The sequence below is a fragment of the Diorhabda carinulata genome, chromosome 10, assembly GCF_026250575.1.
Source record: "Diorhabda carinulata isolate Delta chromosome 10, icDioCari1.1, whole genome shotgun sequence".
Classification (NCBI taxonomy): Eukaryota; Metazoa; Arthropoda; class Insecta; order Coleoptera; family Chrysomelidae; genus Diorhabda; species Diorhabda carinulata.
Window position 1 is genome coordinate 2,259,834 of NC_079469.1, and position 16,553 is coordinate 2,276,386.

Genomic DNA, 16,553 nt, shown 5'->3' on the forward strand with positions numbered 1-16,553 from the left:
ATAAAATATGTCAAAATAATGAAACAATTGATTAAATAGATAAAATAACTTACCGGAATTCCGATTCCGAACATTCTCTATAAACCCCTTTACAAACTTCTTCTAGTTCGTCGGATCCGTCTGCGCAATCGTCGGAAAAGTCGCATTTCCATTGTTTAGGTATACATCTGTTGTTTTTACATTTGAAATCCGTTTCCGGATTACATTTCGGACAATTTATGGGTAATTCGTCCGAATTATCTCTACAATCGTCTTTACCATCGCAGAATAACCATTTAGGTATACAACGATAATTAGCGCGACCAGGACAACGTTGCCAACCTGTGGTGCAGTTCTTTTGTCGGCACATGTACGCCGGTTCGTCGGAATCGTCGCCGCAATCGTTATCGGCATCGCAAGTCCATAATTTCGGTATACACTTGCCGTTTTTACAAGTAAATTCGGTTTCCGGATCGCACGTTCGCTTGTGACATATTTCGGGATCTTCGTCGGAACCGTCTTTGCAATCGGCGTCGCCGTCGCATTTCCAACTCGCCAAAATACATCTACCGTTCGATTTGCATTTCATTTCTAATTCGGGACATTCTTTGTCGCAGTTTTGTTCATCGGAATTGTCGCCGCAATCGTCGGTACCGTCGCATATTGTTGCCGAAGGAGTACAGTTCAGATTTTTGCATTGGAACGTACCGGCGCGACACTGGCGGGGCGGACACGTAGACGGTTCGTCCGATCCATCTTTGCAGTCTTTCTCGCCGTCGCATCTGAAAAATTATACGTTCGATATATACTGCTAGTCGAATTTTCTGATTGACATTTGACATTAAAGAATCGATATTATCGCTATTTCGAGTTTGAAACTCGTAATATGACATTACGAATCGAAAATCCAAAATATCATTATGAGACGTTTGTTAATCGAATCAAATTCAATTCAGTTTTCAATTCAAAATTAATACAAATAAGTGCAAAATTACGGTATTTGAAATGTAGAATCGGTAATTAGAATTTGAGGTATGAAATTCGATATTTGAAAGTCAGGTTATGACATTTGAAATCGATACTTGACAATCGATTTTTAAAAAAAGGCTTGCAGAATTCGAAATTCGACATTCAAGATGGAAAATCCGTAACTCAAAATTCAGAACTTGACTTATTACACTAGAAATCGAAAATGGAAATGGAAAATCGGTAATAGATTTATCGAAAAATCAAACTTTGAGGTGTGTCAATCGATTCAATTGAAAATTAATACAAATGGATCTAAGATTACGATATTCGAAATGTAAAATCGATAATTAGAATTTAATATAAACAATTCGACATTTGAAAGGTGAGATATAATATTCGTAATCGATATTTAATAATCGACGTTCAAAACTCGCCTTGCAGAATCGAATTTCGACATTTAATCACTTGTACTAACCTAAAACATTCATAGACAAATTCACTTTTAAGCACATACTCGAGATACGTCATTTGAAATAAAAAATTGATATCACGATGCTAAAAATTGGTCATTGATAATCCAAAAAATCGAAATATGACGTTTCCCATTCGATATTGTTGAAAATTTATGAAAACAATTACAAATTAATTCAGTTTTCAGTTCAAAATTAATACTAATAGGTTCAAGATTAATATATTCGAAATGTAGAATCGATAATTAGATTTTGAAGTATGAAATTCGATATTTGAAATCGATTTTTAATACACGGCTTCCAGAATCGAAATTTGACACTCGAAATGGAAAATCCATAACTCAAAATTCAAAACTTGACATATTACACTAGAAATAGAAAATTGAAATGGAAAATCGGTGATAGATTTATCGAAAAATCGAACTTGAGGTTTATCAATCAATTCAATTGAACATTAATCGAAATATGACGTTTCCAAGTCGATTATTGTTAAAAATTCATGAAAACAATTACCAATTAATATCAGCTGACATCAGATTACAATATTCGAAAAATAGAATCAATACACAGCCATCGATATTTGATACACGAGATATGATATTAGAAATCGATATTATAAAATCGATTTTCAATACACGGTTTCCGCAATCGGCAAACGATGAATTACATCACTCAAAATTTATACAAGTACGTTACTGAAAATATTTCTATAAATTATTAATCGCTGTTGCCAAATTGACAATAATTTCCAAAAATTTCGATAAATATATATTTACTTACTTCCAAAACCAAGGTATACATTTCTCGTCGCGCCCTTTACATTGCCATTGACCAGCGGTACAATTCGCCACGCACGTCTTCTTATCATTCGACAAATAAAACTGATTCGGACATGCGCATTTATAAGTAGTGTTCCCTTCGTCTCCGTACCCGTCGATGTTGAGATAACTAGAAACCGGAGGCGGCGATATCAAACACAAATGCGAACAACCCCCGTTATTATTCCCGCAAGGATTATAATAAGGAAGTTGTCTCAACGAATGGAACACGTGAATATCGTACGGTTTATGCGTGGTATTCACCAACAATTCCAAATTTCCACCGTGGAATTTATTCGCTCTCGATACGGCTTTCAAATTCCAATCCGTCCAATAGATGTAGTCGTCGAATAAAGATAAAGCGAAGACGTGCGGAACCGCCGATCCCGCAAGAACTTTATGTATATGTCTCCCTTCCAAATCGCAATGAGCTATGTAATCCAAATGCGCGTCGGCGTAATACAATCGATCGGTGAAAAAATCGATCGTCAAAGCGTTCGGCCAAGCGATTCCGTTTTCCCAAGTTAGTATTCTGGTGAAATTCGAACCGTCCATTCCTAATTTTCCTATAAAAGCTTGCAGATGCCAAGACGTGAAATATAAATACCCGGTACCCGGATGGACGACTATAGCTCTCGGATCCGGTATGCTGGTTTTTAACGTCTTCCTGTTTGTTCCCGTTAGTTCGGATACGTCGAGATTTTTCGAATGTCTGTCTAGCCAATACAATTTTCTACCGATCCAATCGACGGATATACCTTCTAATCCGTGCGAATCGTGGCGAACAACGGCTTCTTTGATTCTACTACCGAAACCGCTTTTGTAAATCGTTTTGGCGGTTACGTCGCAGAAAAAAACATTTTTTTCTTTCATATCGTAATCCAATGCCACTACGTTCATTAAATCTTGATGTACCAAATTGTAAGTGTGCGCGTCTACGGATATATTTCTGATGTAATATTTGTTGGTGAATATCACCCAAGGCGTCTCGTCGTCTTTGCGTTTACACGTATGTTCGTCCGGTTCCCTTTCGTAATATTCTTCGTTGCATTTGCAGTAATAACTGCCCGGTGTGTTCGAGCAGTATTGGGAACACACGCCGGGTGTTTCTATACATTCGTCTATGTCCGCGCATGCTTTACCGTCATCCAATAACCTATAAAATAATATTTTTTACTAAATATATTGCTACTTTTATTTAAAAGTTAGTTTTCCCAGCGGGATTGTGGCAATATTCAACACCAAAATGTAATAACTCCAATACTTGACTATAATTTAATTCCCAGACGTTGAATGCATAAGTATTCGAAAGCTCGGAAAATATATTAGAGTTAGTACACTTTGGTGTTTAATTTTGAAACAATCCCACTACGAAAACTTCGTTCGAATTTAAATATGTGTAACTACATATCCCCGGAGCGATGCTTTTTATTCCAAATTCCATAGATATCCGCAAATATATTGAATTTTCATTATCCTTCTTTAGGTTATTATAAGCTATTATTATAATCTGTCCTAACCTCACTTCAATATTCGTTTAATCTCAAAAAAATCATTGTAGTATAAACAAACGTCAATGTCTATTTAAGACCGTTCTAATTTAGTTATTTTCGATAGAAATTTTAGGCGTTTTTTCGTGTTTGCAATTTATGATTTTGTTTATGTGCGTAAAATATAGTTTCATGACTCTAAACTAATTAAGAACTGTAGGTAGACGATAGAAACTTAACCTAACGTAAACTAACCTAATCAGCATAACAATTATTTTAAAAAAATATATTTTCTAAACAATTGTCGATGTTCATTGGTGTTCGTCAACCTATAACCTCACTTAAACCAACCTTAACCTAATTTAAGTCAACCTAACCTTACTTACCTAACCTAACTAAGAAATAGAATTTGAAATTCGAATGGTAATGTGAATATTGATAATGAAGGGAAAACAGGAAATGGAATAAAATTGATTTAAATTAAAATCAAATGGAAAATGTTGTTTGTTGAATACTTACTTATATCCTTGGTTACATTCGCAATAATAACTGGTAGGTGTATCGACGCACTTGTGCCCGCATTGGTGTATCTCAATTTTAGCACATTCGTCGATGTTGCAATGCAGAGGCTCGTCAGAATCGTCGGTGCAATCTGACACTTTATTACAAACCAAATTATAATTTATACACTGACCGTTGTTGCATCTAAATTGCGTCGGATCGGCGCACGTCGCGTTGTCTTTTTCTAAAAATCGAAAAATTATTCAATTACAAAGAATATGATATAATTTTTATTAATCGTCTTACTGCAATCGACTTCGTCGGATCGATCGCCGCAATCGTCCTCGCCGTCGCACCTGTACTGCATGCGGATACACTTGAAGTTTTGACAGGTGAATTCTTGCGGGGAACACGTTTTGTATTTGGTGTTGCATTCTTTACCTTCGTCCGTACCGTCTCCGCAATCGTTATCGTGATCACAAGTCCAGCCCTACGTGAAAACAACGTTTTTATCCTTATTAATCGATATAAAAATTATCATTGCGTAACATTCAATCATTAAAACGCAATTTCTAAGATTATTCTACCGATATTTTCATAAAGTTGGGATTATTAAGAATCTTGGATGTCGTCTTACAACTGTCGTATGTTCTGTGCCATCCGTCAACTATCGTGTGTTCTGTGCCATCTGTCAAATATCGAGTGTTCTCTGCCATCTGTGTCGTTTCCGTCGACTGCCAATATAATATTTACCAAAGGTATAAAGTCGTTAATAAGTTATCAATTTGACGGATAGGGGTCACCAAAAAAAAAAGTTATCGTATTTTGATCGTAAAGTATGACGTTTAAACTGACATCGGTCAAATTTTGTTTGTTAGTATTATTTAAAGTGATCAAACTCTTGACTTTTTCTTAAACAATGAAAAACATTATGGGTACTCCCAAAATGAAATTGTCAAGAATTTTTTTGAGTCCATGTGATCATGGATTTAATCTAAAATCAAAATGAATGGACTAAACCCTCCGAAAACCAAAAATAATGCAGTAATCGACAGGAAAGTTTACATCCTCAGCTATTTTAATATAACATCGACTATATGGCAAAGAGGAAAAACAATGATTTTTCCTGTACATTATTGTACCGATAAAAGAAGGAAAACAAAAAGGGACGGCCCTATATCCGAAAAAAAAAACTTTTCTTTCACCTTGTTGACAAAAACAAAAGTCAGTTTCAATGAATTTAATATTAAATTCCTTCAGGATCCATCATAATCTCCATATCTACACCCAAATGACTAATAATTCTTTTCTAAAGAAATATAAAACAAAACATATAGTTAATCGTAAAAGATAAATCTATTTGATGATAAAAGGAAATTTTTTCCATAAAAATAGGAAAATCCTTGGACTGAATGTATTACTGTCAAAATTAATTTTCTTAAATAATGAAAAGGTATTTGATTTAAAGTTTATCAATAGTGTAAGTAGCAGCGATAGTAAACGAATTGGAACTGTAATGACATAATGTAACGCTAAAAAATAAGTTGTAACGCGAGAAATCGCTAGGTTGTTAGTTATTTTACTTATCAATGGTTGGTATACATGCGTCATTTAGATTTCGTGGTCACGGGTTAGTTTATCGGGTACAATGGTGTAGATAAAGGAATGTGTATGTGTGGTAGCCATTTTGTATCGATTTTAATTTCGATCACGTTCCAGTTACGTCGGACAATAAATATTGTGATTTTATAGTACATGGTGGCATATAATATAAATAATTTTCATTAAGGATGTAATTTTTTGTTATTATTTTTAAATTAGAGTGTTTATTACAGTTAGAAACCTCAGTTTAAAAATACAGGTAAATTGTAGTTGATTTTATTGAATTAGAGTGAGGTAACTATACAGGGGGCCTTCGATAAGATACTGTCTAGAATTGGGATAGAGTGGGGTAAATAAAAGTAATTTTGGAAAATATCATTAGGAAAAACGCGTTAAACCTTCCAAGTGCGCGTTTTTATCTACCGATTAGGCATTAAACGCCTGAAATACAAATAGAATAGTCCAAAGGAACCTTGACGTATTGATTTAAGTTGTGTGTATTTACCCCCGATCTGTTTCCAAATAAAACGACAGTTTTATATCAATGTTTAACCTTCTGAGGAGACTCAGATGGTTGCCAAAACTACCCAGGCGTCATTTTGTTAACTATAATCCCTCCCTTTCTTCGACGATTGGCGAGTACGAAATCACCAGACATACTATATCAATATTGTGTTGGTAGACGTGAGAAAGGAAGTACTATAACTTACTTTATTGATGCAACGACCGTTGGCGCACGTGAATTGATCCTCAGAGCAAGATTGAGGCGTGGGACAATTATGTAACGTCGCGTTCTCATCAGCGCCATCTACGCAGTCAGGATCGCCGTCGCACAACCATTTCCTGGGTATACATTGAGCTCTACCCCATTCTTTATTAGCTTCGCAGGTGAATTCGTTTTCTTCATCGCATTTTCTATCGTCTAAACGGAAGAAATGAATCGATTTTTCGCGAAAAAAATTAAATGAGATACTTACTGCACTCGTGCCTGTTATCTTCATCGCTGTTATCGAGACAATCGTTATCGCCGTCGCAAATGTATATTCTCGGTACGCAATTTCCGTTATCGCACGTGAATAAATCACCGAAACACGTACGACCGTCACTCTTGCAATATTCCGGAGGTTCGTCCGCGCCATCTCCGCAATCATCATCTCCGTCGCAATACCTGAAAATAAATGTACAAATTATCATTTTTTATAGATTATATACATTCAAACTTAACCTAAAAAGTGAAAAGGTAGGTTATGTATTATAATAACTGTCAATTGTTAACTTACCACGTTGCCGGTATGCATCTGTGATTCGAACATCTGAAACTGTTCTGTGGGCAAGTTCTGTGCGAACAGTGTAGAGGATTTTCGTCGGAATTATCGCCGCAATCGTTATCACCGTCGCATAACCAATAAGGTTCCACGCAAATGTTCGTATTTTCGCATTTCAAGTGATTAGGTGGACAAGTCGTGTTCTTGGGACATCTTTCGTGCGTTTCGTCGGATGTAATGTTGTCTTTACAGTCGTTAACACCGTTACAAACCTGAAAACCATTATATGAGATATATACAAGGTGGTGAGACAAAATTTGTGTTAAAGAGGCGTTCCCTTCGACATTAAAAAGGATACGACAGGATCTAGTCAAAAAAGACAATCAATTGTAGTCTATTTTTGAGGATTCTTAGTCTAAGAAGCACGTTTCGGAAACTTTTAGTTTCTTTTTGCCTTTTCTCTTAATTTTTGAAGGCATCATCGACGAGCAAAACATCACAACTTTCCGAAGGAACCTCGACGTGCGGATTAGAAAGTTGAACTCACCTGTGTCATGGGTATACATCGATGATTAGCACAAGTAAATTCTCCAGGAGCGCATTGTGGATATTGGCAATCTTTTTCGTCGGAACCGTCTTTGCAATCGTTTTCGTGGTCGCATTTCCATGATTTGAAGATGCAACGTCCGTTCGCGCATCGGAATTCGTTCGGGGAACAAGAATGGAAAGCTGAAAATAATAAACAATTCATTTGAATAATATTATGAACAATGAAAGGAATTTATTGATATTAATTAGAATATCTTGGGGAATTGTGGAGTAAAGCTAGTTGGTAACACTGGTTTTGACGTCACTCCTCGCGGTGGCACTATGAAATATGGATTTTTCATTCTGCGTCTTAACAAAAAAATGACTCTTAACATTTCCGAAAGTGACGTCAGCCACTTTTATCAAAAATGTAACCGTACATCTAATTTTAATAAGATTTCACCCTACTCCACGTAAAATTTTTGACAGCGATGACATTTTAAGACACAATACCAGCGACGTTTTTACGTTACGGCCCATTTTCTTTTTCGGCTAATGAAAAAATGCGTTCAAGTTCTACTACATAAGCTTGTCCAGAAGTAAACACCAGAAAACATAAATAAACGACGGCATAATCAATCGTACAGCTTCGTATCTCGGGAAAAATCAAGTCGCAATTCAAAATTTTAATTTTCAATCAATAAAACGATCTTATTTGCCCACCGACGCCATAATTAGATCTATATATTGTAAAACTCCTTCCGAAATAACACTGAAGTAAGTAATACAATTGTTATGTCAAAAACATAACCTCGAAACGCGAGCCAATTCGTTATGTATCGAATTTTGACAATTAGCAAGTGTTTTTGAGATACTAGAATCACAGAACTAAAGAAATTACAAAATTCAAAAAAAAATTGAAAAAAAAATGATATATGTTTATATGATTGTTTGCCCACAAACGCCATAATTAGATCTATAAAAACTCCTTCCGAAATAACTCTGAAGTAAATTATACAATTGTTAATCAATAACATAACCGCAAAAAGCGAAATTGTTTCTAATGTAACGAGCACTCAAATTCCCATCGAATTTTGACAATTATCGAGTGTTTTTGTAATACTAGAACTACAGAACTAAATAAATTGCAAACTTCAAGAATATTTGAAGAAAATGATATATGTTTATATGATTGTTTGCCCACAGACGCCATAATTAGATCTATAAAAACTCCTTCCGAAATAACTCTGAAGTAAATTATACAATTGTTAGTCAATAACATAACCGCAAAAAGCGAAATTGTTTCTAATGTAACGAGCACTCAAATTCCCATCGAATTTTGACAATTATCGAGTGTTTTTGTAATACTAGAACTACAGAACTAAATAAATTGCAAACTTCAAGAATATTTGAAGAAAATGATATATGTTTATATGATTGTTTGCCCACAGACGCCATAATTAGATCTATAAAAACTCCTTCCGAAATAACTCTGAAGTAAATTATACAATTGTTAGTCAATAACATAACCGCAAAAAGCGAAATTGTTTCTAATGTAACGAGCACTCAAATTCCCATCGAATTTTGACAATTATCGAGTGTTTTTGTGATACTAGAACTACAGAACTAAATAAATTCCAAACTTCAAGAATATTTGAAGAAAATGATATATGTTTATATGATTGTTTGCCCACAAACGCCATAATTAGAAAATTATGATTATATTGTAAAGCTCCTTTCGAAATAAAACTAAAGAATTGTTATGTCATAAACATAACCTCGAAACGCGAAAACATTCGTTATGTATCGAGCACTCGAATTTCCATCGAATTTTGACAATAGTCGAGTGCAAACAAACCTATTCTAAACTCTGAGAACATCTAAATAAAATGATATATAATTTAATGATATACTTACAGCAGTAGTTTGTGTCTTCGTCGCTGTTATCGCCGCAATCGTCTTCCCCGTCGCACGCCCACATTCTTGATATACAACGTCCATTGGCACAATAAAACTTGCTCGTATCACAAGTTAAATTTTTAGCGACGCACATTTTACCTTCGTTAACCAATTTGCTATTATCATCGCAACGACATTCCGCGGTACCGTTAGGCGCCGGATGACAACTCTGCGCGCACCCACCGTTATTAATTCGACACGGATTCACGTTACACCTTTGTCTTTGACTCGAATAAACTTGTATATCTCTCGGACTGTCCTCCAATCTTTTAACCATTTCGATCATATTAGCCCCCGTGTGTTTTTCCGCTCTATAAACCCCCCTCAACTGCAAATCCGTCCAATATATATATTTCCCGAAAACCGTTATGGAAAACGGGTAGATTGTAGCCGATATTAGTACTTCTCGATTCTTCCCGTTCAAATCGGAACGTTCTATCTTTTCTCTAACTGCATCCGTCCAATATAACATATTTTCATCGTAATCTATAGCTAAGCCGCTCGGTTGAGCTAGATTTTTATCTATGATTATACGTTTAAGCGATCCCGCCATGGTTGTTCTAAATATTTTACCAGCGGTACCGAATTTACCCCAATCGGTGTAGAAAAGCGTCCCGTTGCAAGGATCTAGTACGATCGCTCTAGGTCTTTCGACTCTAGCTATCATAACTAAATCTTTTCCGTCCAAATTCATGGCGTATATACTCCGATTCGACGAATCGGTCCAATATATCTTTTGTTGCGTCCAATCGTACGCTACCCCTTCGGGATTTATACCTTTATTCCGTAGATTTATTATGGAATCGATATCCGGTTTGGTGGCTGGTATTTTAGCTATTCTAGCCCACGGTTTGATCTGCGTGAAAAATAATAATTGATGTTTGTAGTCGAAATCGACGCCTACGACGTTTGTTAAATTACCGATAGGCGCGAACGGTACGTTCGTATTTAACGGATCCAAATGTACCGTTCGGATTTCCGTTCTTGTGGAAAATATTATGTATTCGTTAACGAAACCGCATCGACGATCATTGGTGATGTTACCGGTAGCGCAGTCGCATTTGAAAGAAGGTTTTTGCGAATTGGCAACATCGTTTGGAAAAGAGAAACATAATTGTTCGCAACCGCCGTTACCGAATTTTCTACAAGGATTCGAATCGTCAGTAGGTTGATTTGTAATATCGTATATAGCTATATCTCGTAAAAACGATAAATTATTTCTCACTTTAATCGGTAAAGATATATTTCCAGGTAATTTCGAAGCTTTAAATACGGTTCTCAAATTTCTATCGACCCAATATATATCGCTTTTGTATATCGCTATACCTTTCGGATTCGGTAAATTCCTACGTATCACTTGTCTGTTACCGCCGCTATACGAAATTTTCTGTATTGTATCTAATTTTGAATCAACCCAATAGACGTCGTGAGTGTTCATATCGATCGTCAAATCAGTCGGATTACTTATACCGGAAGTTACTAACGGTAACCAATCGGATCCATCCAAATTAGATTTACCTATTCTGGGATATTGTCCGTAATCGATCCAATAGAGGATTCTTTTTATCGGATTAACGGCTAATTCTCTCGGAGCATCGGTTGTTGATTTTACAATCACTTTTCTGTATCTACCGTCTAACCAACAAACTTCGACGTAATTCTCGTGGGGGAAAACGTTAGTGAAATACATATTCCCGGCTATCCAATCGATCGCTAGTCCTCTTATACCGCTACTACCGATACCGTCTTTGATAATATGTTCAAGTTCGGTACCGTTCGGTCTTATCCTGAACACGCCGTTCCAATAACCTTTATTCAGTTCGATCCAATAGATCCAAGCGTCGGCGAAGTGTACGTCGACGTGTAAAATATGATGTCCGGGTCCGGTTATCGGTACCATAGCTTCCGAACTGTCCTTCAAACTGTAACCTCTGGTTATATCTAATTGGGATACGACAGCGAACGTCCTATACGGCGAACAATTAATTTCGTTTTTTTTGTATCCGATGCCGCACGCGCACGTTCTGGTTCTACCCTCAGCGGGTATGCAGATCTGTTCGCAACCGCCGTTATTCTGTAGACAGGGGTGGTCGGCGGCGGGTCTCTTTTTGTATATGGTGAATGATTTCAAACTCGGTTCGTTTTCTAATATTATTCTCGGGTTGTTACCGGTAGGTAAAGCGATTTGCACCAATTTTTCGTAATCGGGATCTAAGTAAAATAATCGATTCCCTAAAACTCCTATAGATTTAGGGGATGATATGTAGTTATCTTCGGTTAATATAGTTGTTCTTCCCGTTCCGTCTACTCCGATTTTACCGATCAAAGCTGGATACAAAGTACTGTAGTACAACGTTTTCGTATCCAAATCTATGACCAAAGCGTCCGGTTTATCCAATTTATCCAATAGTATAACGGGGTTGGTACCATCCATGTTGGCTTTGGCTATTTTTTGCGGTACTCCGTAGCCGCCTTCGTCGGTCCAATATAATTTACCGTCTAGAGGATCTAAACAAATGGCTCTGGGAGATGCTACCGAAGTTTCCTCGCCGTCGTTTGCTAATACGATCGTTCTATGTTTCACTTTTCCGTCTATTCTGATCACTTCGATGTTACTCGCTTTCTTATTACCGATATAAATGTTTCTACCGAGCCAATCGAAGGCGATCGTAGATGGGGAACCTATTATACCGTTATCTATACCGAGAACTTGAGTTTTGTTACCTCCGGTATACGGTGTACTCCATATTGTGCACTGTAAACAAAATCAGAGTTTTATTAGAATGTAAAGACCGATGTGGAACCGATACATAAATTTTCTGATGAATAAACCTCAAAAAAGTGATAAAACACGTCACGTTTTTAAGTCATAACCGTAACCATAAAAAGTTCTAAAAGACATCACATTTTGAATACGTACCCTCAAAAAAGTGATATATTTTGAATATATAACCTCGAAAAGTGCTAAAAACGTCATATATTGAAGAAATAACCTCAAAAGGTACTAAAAAGCGTCATATTTCGAAAAAGTAACCTTAAAAAGTGCTAAAAAACAGTCATAATTTGAAGAAATAACCTCAAAAAGTATTAAAAAGCATCATTTTTGAAAAAGGAACCTCAAAAGTGTTAAAAATCGTTCTATTGTGAAGGGATAACCACAAAAAATGCTAAAAACATCATATTTTGAAAAAGTAACCATAAAAAGTTCTAAAAGACATCACATTTTGAATACGTACCCTCAAAAACGTCATATTTTGAATATATAACCTCAAAAAGTGGTAAAAAACCGTCATATTTTGAAGAAATCACGTCAAAAAGTGGTAAAAAGCATCATAATTTGCAGAAATAACTTCAAAAAGTGCTAAAAGCGTCACATTTTGAAGACGTAACCTCAAAAGTATTGAAAAGCGTCATATTATGAAAAAGGTACCTCAAAAGTGCTATTGAAGAAATAACCTCAAAAAAAATCTTAAAAAAACAGTCATATTTTGAAGAAACAACTGCTAATACGTGGCACAGTTTGAAAAAATAAAAAAAAAGGTACTAAAAATAGTCATATTTTGAAGACAACCTCAAAAAGTGCTAACAAGCATTATATTGTGAAGGAATAACCACGAAAAGTGCTAAAAAACCTCATAAGAAGTTACCATAAAAAGTACTAAAAGACGTTACATTTTGAAGACGTACCCTCATAAGTATTGAAAAACGTCATATTTTGAAGAAATCACATCAAAAAATGGTAAAAAACGTCATATTTTGAAGAAATCACATCAAAAAATGGTAAAAGCATCATATTTTGAAGAAGTAAAATTAAAAAGTGCTAAAAGAAGACAAATTTTTAAGACGTAACCTCGAAAGTATTAAAAAGCGTCATATTTTGAAGATATAACCTCAAAAAGTGGTAAAAAACGTCATATTTTGAAGAAATAACCTCAAAAAGTGGTAAAAAACGTCATATTTTGAAGAAATCACATCAAAAAGTGGTAAAAGCATCATATTTTGAAGAATTCGAATTAAAAAGTGCTAAAAGACGACGACACATTTTGAAGATGTAACCTCAAAAGTATTAAAAAGCGTCTATTTTGAAGACATAACCTCAAAAAGTGGTAAAAAACGTCATATTTTGAAGAAATCACATCAAAAAGTGGTAAAAGCATCATATTTTGAAGAAATAAAATTAAAAAGTGCTAAAAGACTACAAATTTTTAAGACGTAACCTCAAAAAGTGCTAAAAATCGTCATATATTGGAGAAATAACCTCAAAAAGTGCTAAAAGACGTCATATTTTGAAGACATAACCTCAAAAAGTGGTAAAAAACGTCATATTTTGAAGAAGTAAGATTAAAAAGTGCTAAAAGACGTCATATTTTGAAGACATAACCTCAAAAAGTGGTAGAAAACGTCATATTTTGAAGAAATCACGTCAAAATGTGGTTAAAAACGTCCCATTTTGAAGATTTAAGCCCAAAGATTGATAATATACTCACATTTTCGCCTTGTTCGTCTTTGCTTTCCAACCAATATATCAAATTATTCTTTCTATCGTAATCGATCTGTACGCCATGTTCTATCCCGACAATAGGAGTTATATAACCCGTCGATTCTTCTCCCGATGTTAACGAAACGTCGACGATCTGCGTACCCTTCATCACCATCAAGAAATTATTGTCTTCTTCGCTGCAACTACCGCCCGAATTCGATTTATAGCCCGGTTTACACTTGCAGGTATAACCGGAGCTGGTCGAAGGCGAAAGTAGACAAATATGTTGACAGGGGTTGTTTTTGCAAGGGTTTTCCGATACCGGTTGTAACGAGGGATGGTGGACATGTATGCTCAACGGTTGGGATATGAGATGGGATACGACGGTTTGGTTATTGCCTTTATATTTGTGAGCGGATAAAACTCTGTTTAATTGTCTGTCGGTCCAGTAGAGGGTGTCTTCGAATATCGTTAGGGAATGGGGATGGAGGAGATAATGACTTCCGGCTAGTACTTGTTGTCTACCGGTTCCGTTGTAGTAACAAAAATCGATGAAATCTAATTTCGAATCGGCGAAGTAGATCCTCTGAGTGGGGATATCGAGAGTTAGACCGTTGGGCCAATAGATTTTAGTGTTGATTATGACGGATCTGTTCGTACCGTCCATACCCATACGTTCTATTCGCGGATTCTCCCCCCAATCCGTCCAGAATAACCAGCGAGTTCTGAAATAAAACGGACATAAATAAAAACGAAATTACTCCATGTGATTATGTATTTACCCCGGGCTTGGATCTAGGCACATTCCTCTTGGTTGCGTTATATTTTCTCGTGCTAATACGATTCGATTTTGACCGTTTTCTTGTGCCACTTCGATGGTATTCAATTTCGAATCTAACCAATAAATATTTTTGCCTATCCAATCGTAAGCTAGTCCTTCTACCAAATCTAGTCCCGTTGATATTATTTCGACCGGATCTCCGCCTCTATCGAGTTTGGAAATTTTCTTTAGTTTCATATCGGACCAAAAGATGGTGCCTGTTAACATGTTAGAAGCCGTTGCTACTACGTTTTCCACAATAATCGGTACCCTTTCCAAGCCTTGTTCTTTTAAATCGGCGACAAGAATCGAATGTCTGTTGGATATGATCAAAAATGCTATCGAATGATCTGAAAAAACGGAAATTTTAATTTGTAGTAGTACTTTACTCCAAATTTATATAAAAATACATTAAATCGTTATAATTACAATACTATAATTAATAGAATATGAGAAAATAAAACTAATAAATAATTTTTTATACTCAATTATTTCCGAAGTAAAATTAAACATGGCAACATAGCGTATATTTAAATTCATGATGGCCGACGTTAAACAACAACCGTCATAATTTGCTTAACAACAAAGTTGCCAAATTGAAAGAGAAAATGGTACTTTCCATATCGGATTAATTAAATGAATTATCTTCGTGATTCGTGATTGGTAAAAATTTCTTTCAGTATAAGAGGTTCACCAAATCGTGTTTTGTTAAATTATAGAACGTTTAAATTATCTTTAATCAGTATTAAGGGTGGAATGGGGTGAATTATCGTCAACATTTCAAAATTTATATAGAGTTAAATTCAAGGTTATGTATTAATACACATATAATATGAATATTTCCACATTTTGGAAACAGTTTTTAGGTAATATACAATGATACTTGAAAATTTGAATAATTTTTTTTTAGTCAAACTAATGTTAAATAGAAAATTGGCCACATTCCTAGTTGATTTATATTTCGTAACTGTAGCTGTTTGAAGTTTAGTTCGCGGTTAAAACGTAAGCAGTACAAGTAATTTTCCCCAACAAATTTTATGTAAAAACAAAAATTTAGTGGCGTGAAAAACTTAATATTACTACAAAATGAAAAAAAAAGCAATGATAAAGTATCTATTTGTGTAATATAGTGATAAGTGTATTTGTTTAAGTGTTAAATATGATGATTTAATTCGTTATTGAATACTGGATATTTATTCGTATTAATGTGTAAGTATTAGATTTGTTATAATTAAATAGGTAATCCTCAATACACTAAACAAGAAAATCTCATTAAAATAATAATTATGATAAATGCTTACTTCTGAATCATGTTTAGTTTTTAGATGAATTTTGTTATTCTTTTAAAACTACCAAAATATAATAAAAGTCGTATTTAACATTGTTGCCATGTCGTGTGTTTATATCACATATTTATACATGGTTATACGAAAGTTATAAATTTAAGACAAAAGGTGAATCAATTGGTTAAATGAAATAAAACATTTTTATCGAGTTGTGTGTATTATTGTTTCTACGAACTATAATAAATTGCTTCTTTAGTTAATAATTTCTCACGAAATCAGCTTTAAATGAGAATTTACTAGAGAGACAACATTTGTTTTATTATGTGATTGATTTTATTGATTATTTTGGATGTTTTGAAGAAAAATATGTAAATGACATGTTTCCT

General features: G+C 35.0%; 1 protein-coding gene across 2 annotated transcripts in view; it reads right to left on the bottom strand.

The window, feature by feature from the left end:
- Positions 1-16,553, bottom strand: part of LOC130899004 (low-density lipoprotein receptor-related protein 2) — a 54,608-nt gene that overhangs the window by 5,579 nt on the left and 32,476 nt on the right. For both annotated transcript variants that reach the window (XM_057808657.1, XM_057808656.1), the window contains exons 11-21: positions 14,844-15,231; positions 14,069-14,786; positions 9,540-12,336; positions 7,642-7,823; positions 7,110-7,366; positions 6,807-6,997; positions 6,540-6,751; positions 4,534-4,717; positions 4,246-4,471; positions 2,199-3,392; positions 54-761 (exon numbers count right to left, since the gene is read on the bottom strand). In XM_057808657.1, the coding sequence (XP_057664640.1) occupies positions 54-761; positions 2,199-3,392; positions 4,246-4,471; positions 4,534-4,717; positions 6,540-6,751; positions 6,807-6,997; positions 7,110-7,366; positions 7,642-7,823; positions 9,540-12,336; positions 14,069-14,786; positions 14,844-15,231 (7,057 nt within the window). The remainder of the gene's footprint in view (positions 1-53; positions 762-2,198; positions 3,393-4,245; positions 4,472-4,533; positions 4,718-6,539; positions 6,752-6,806; positions 6,998-7,109; positions 7,367-7,641; positions 7,824-9,539; positions 12,337-14,068; positions 14,787-14,843; positions 15,232-16,553) is intronic.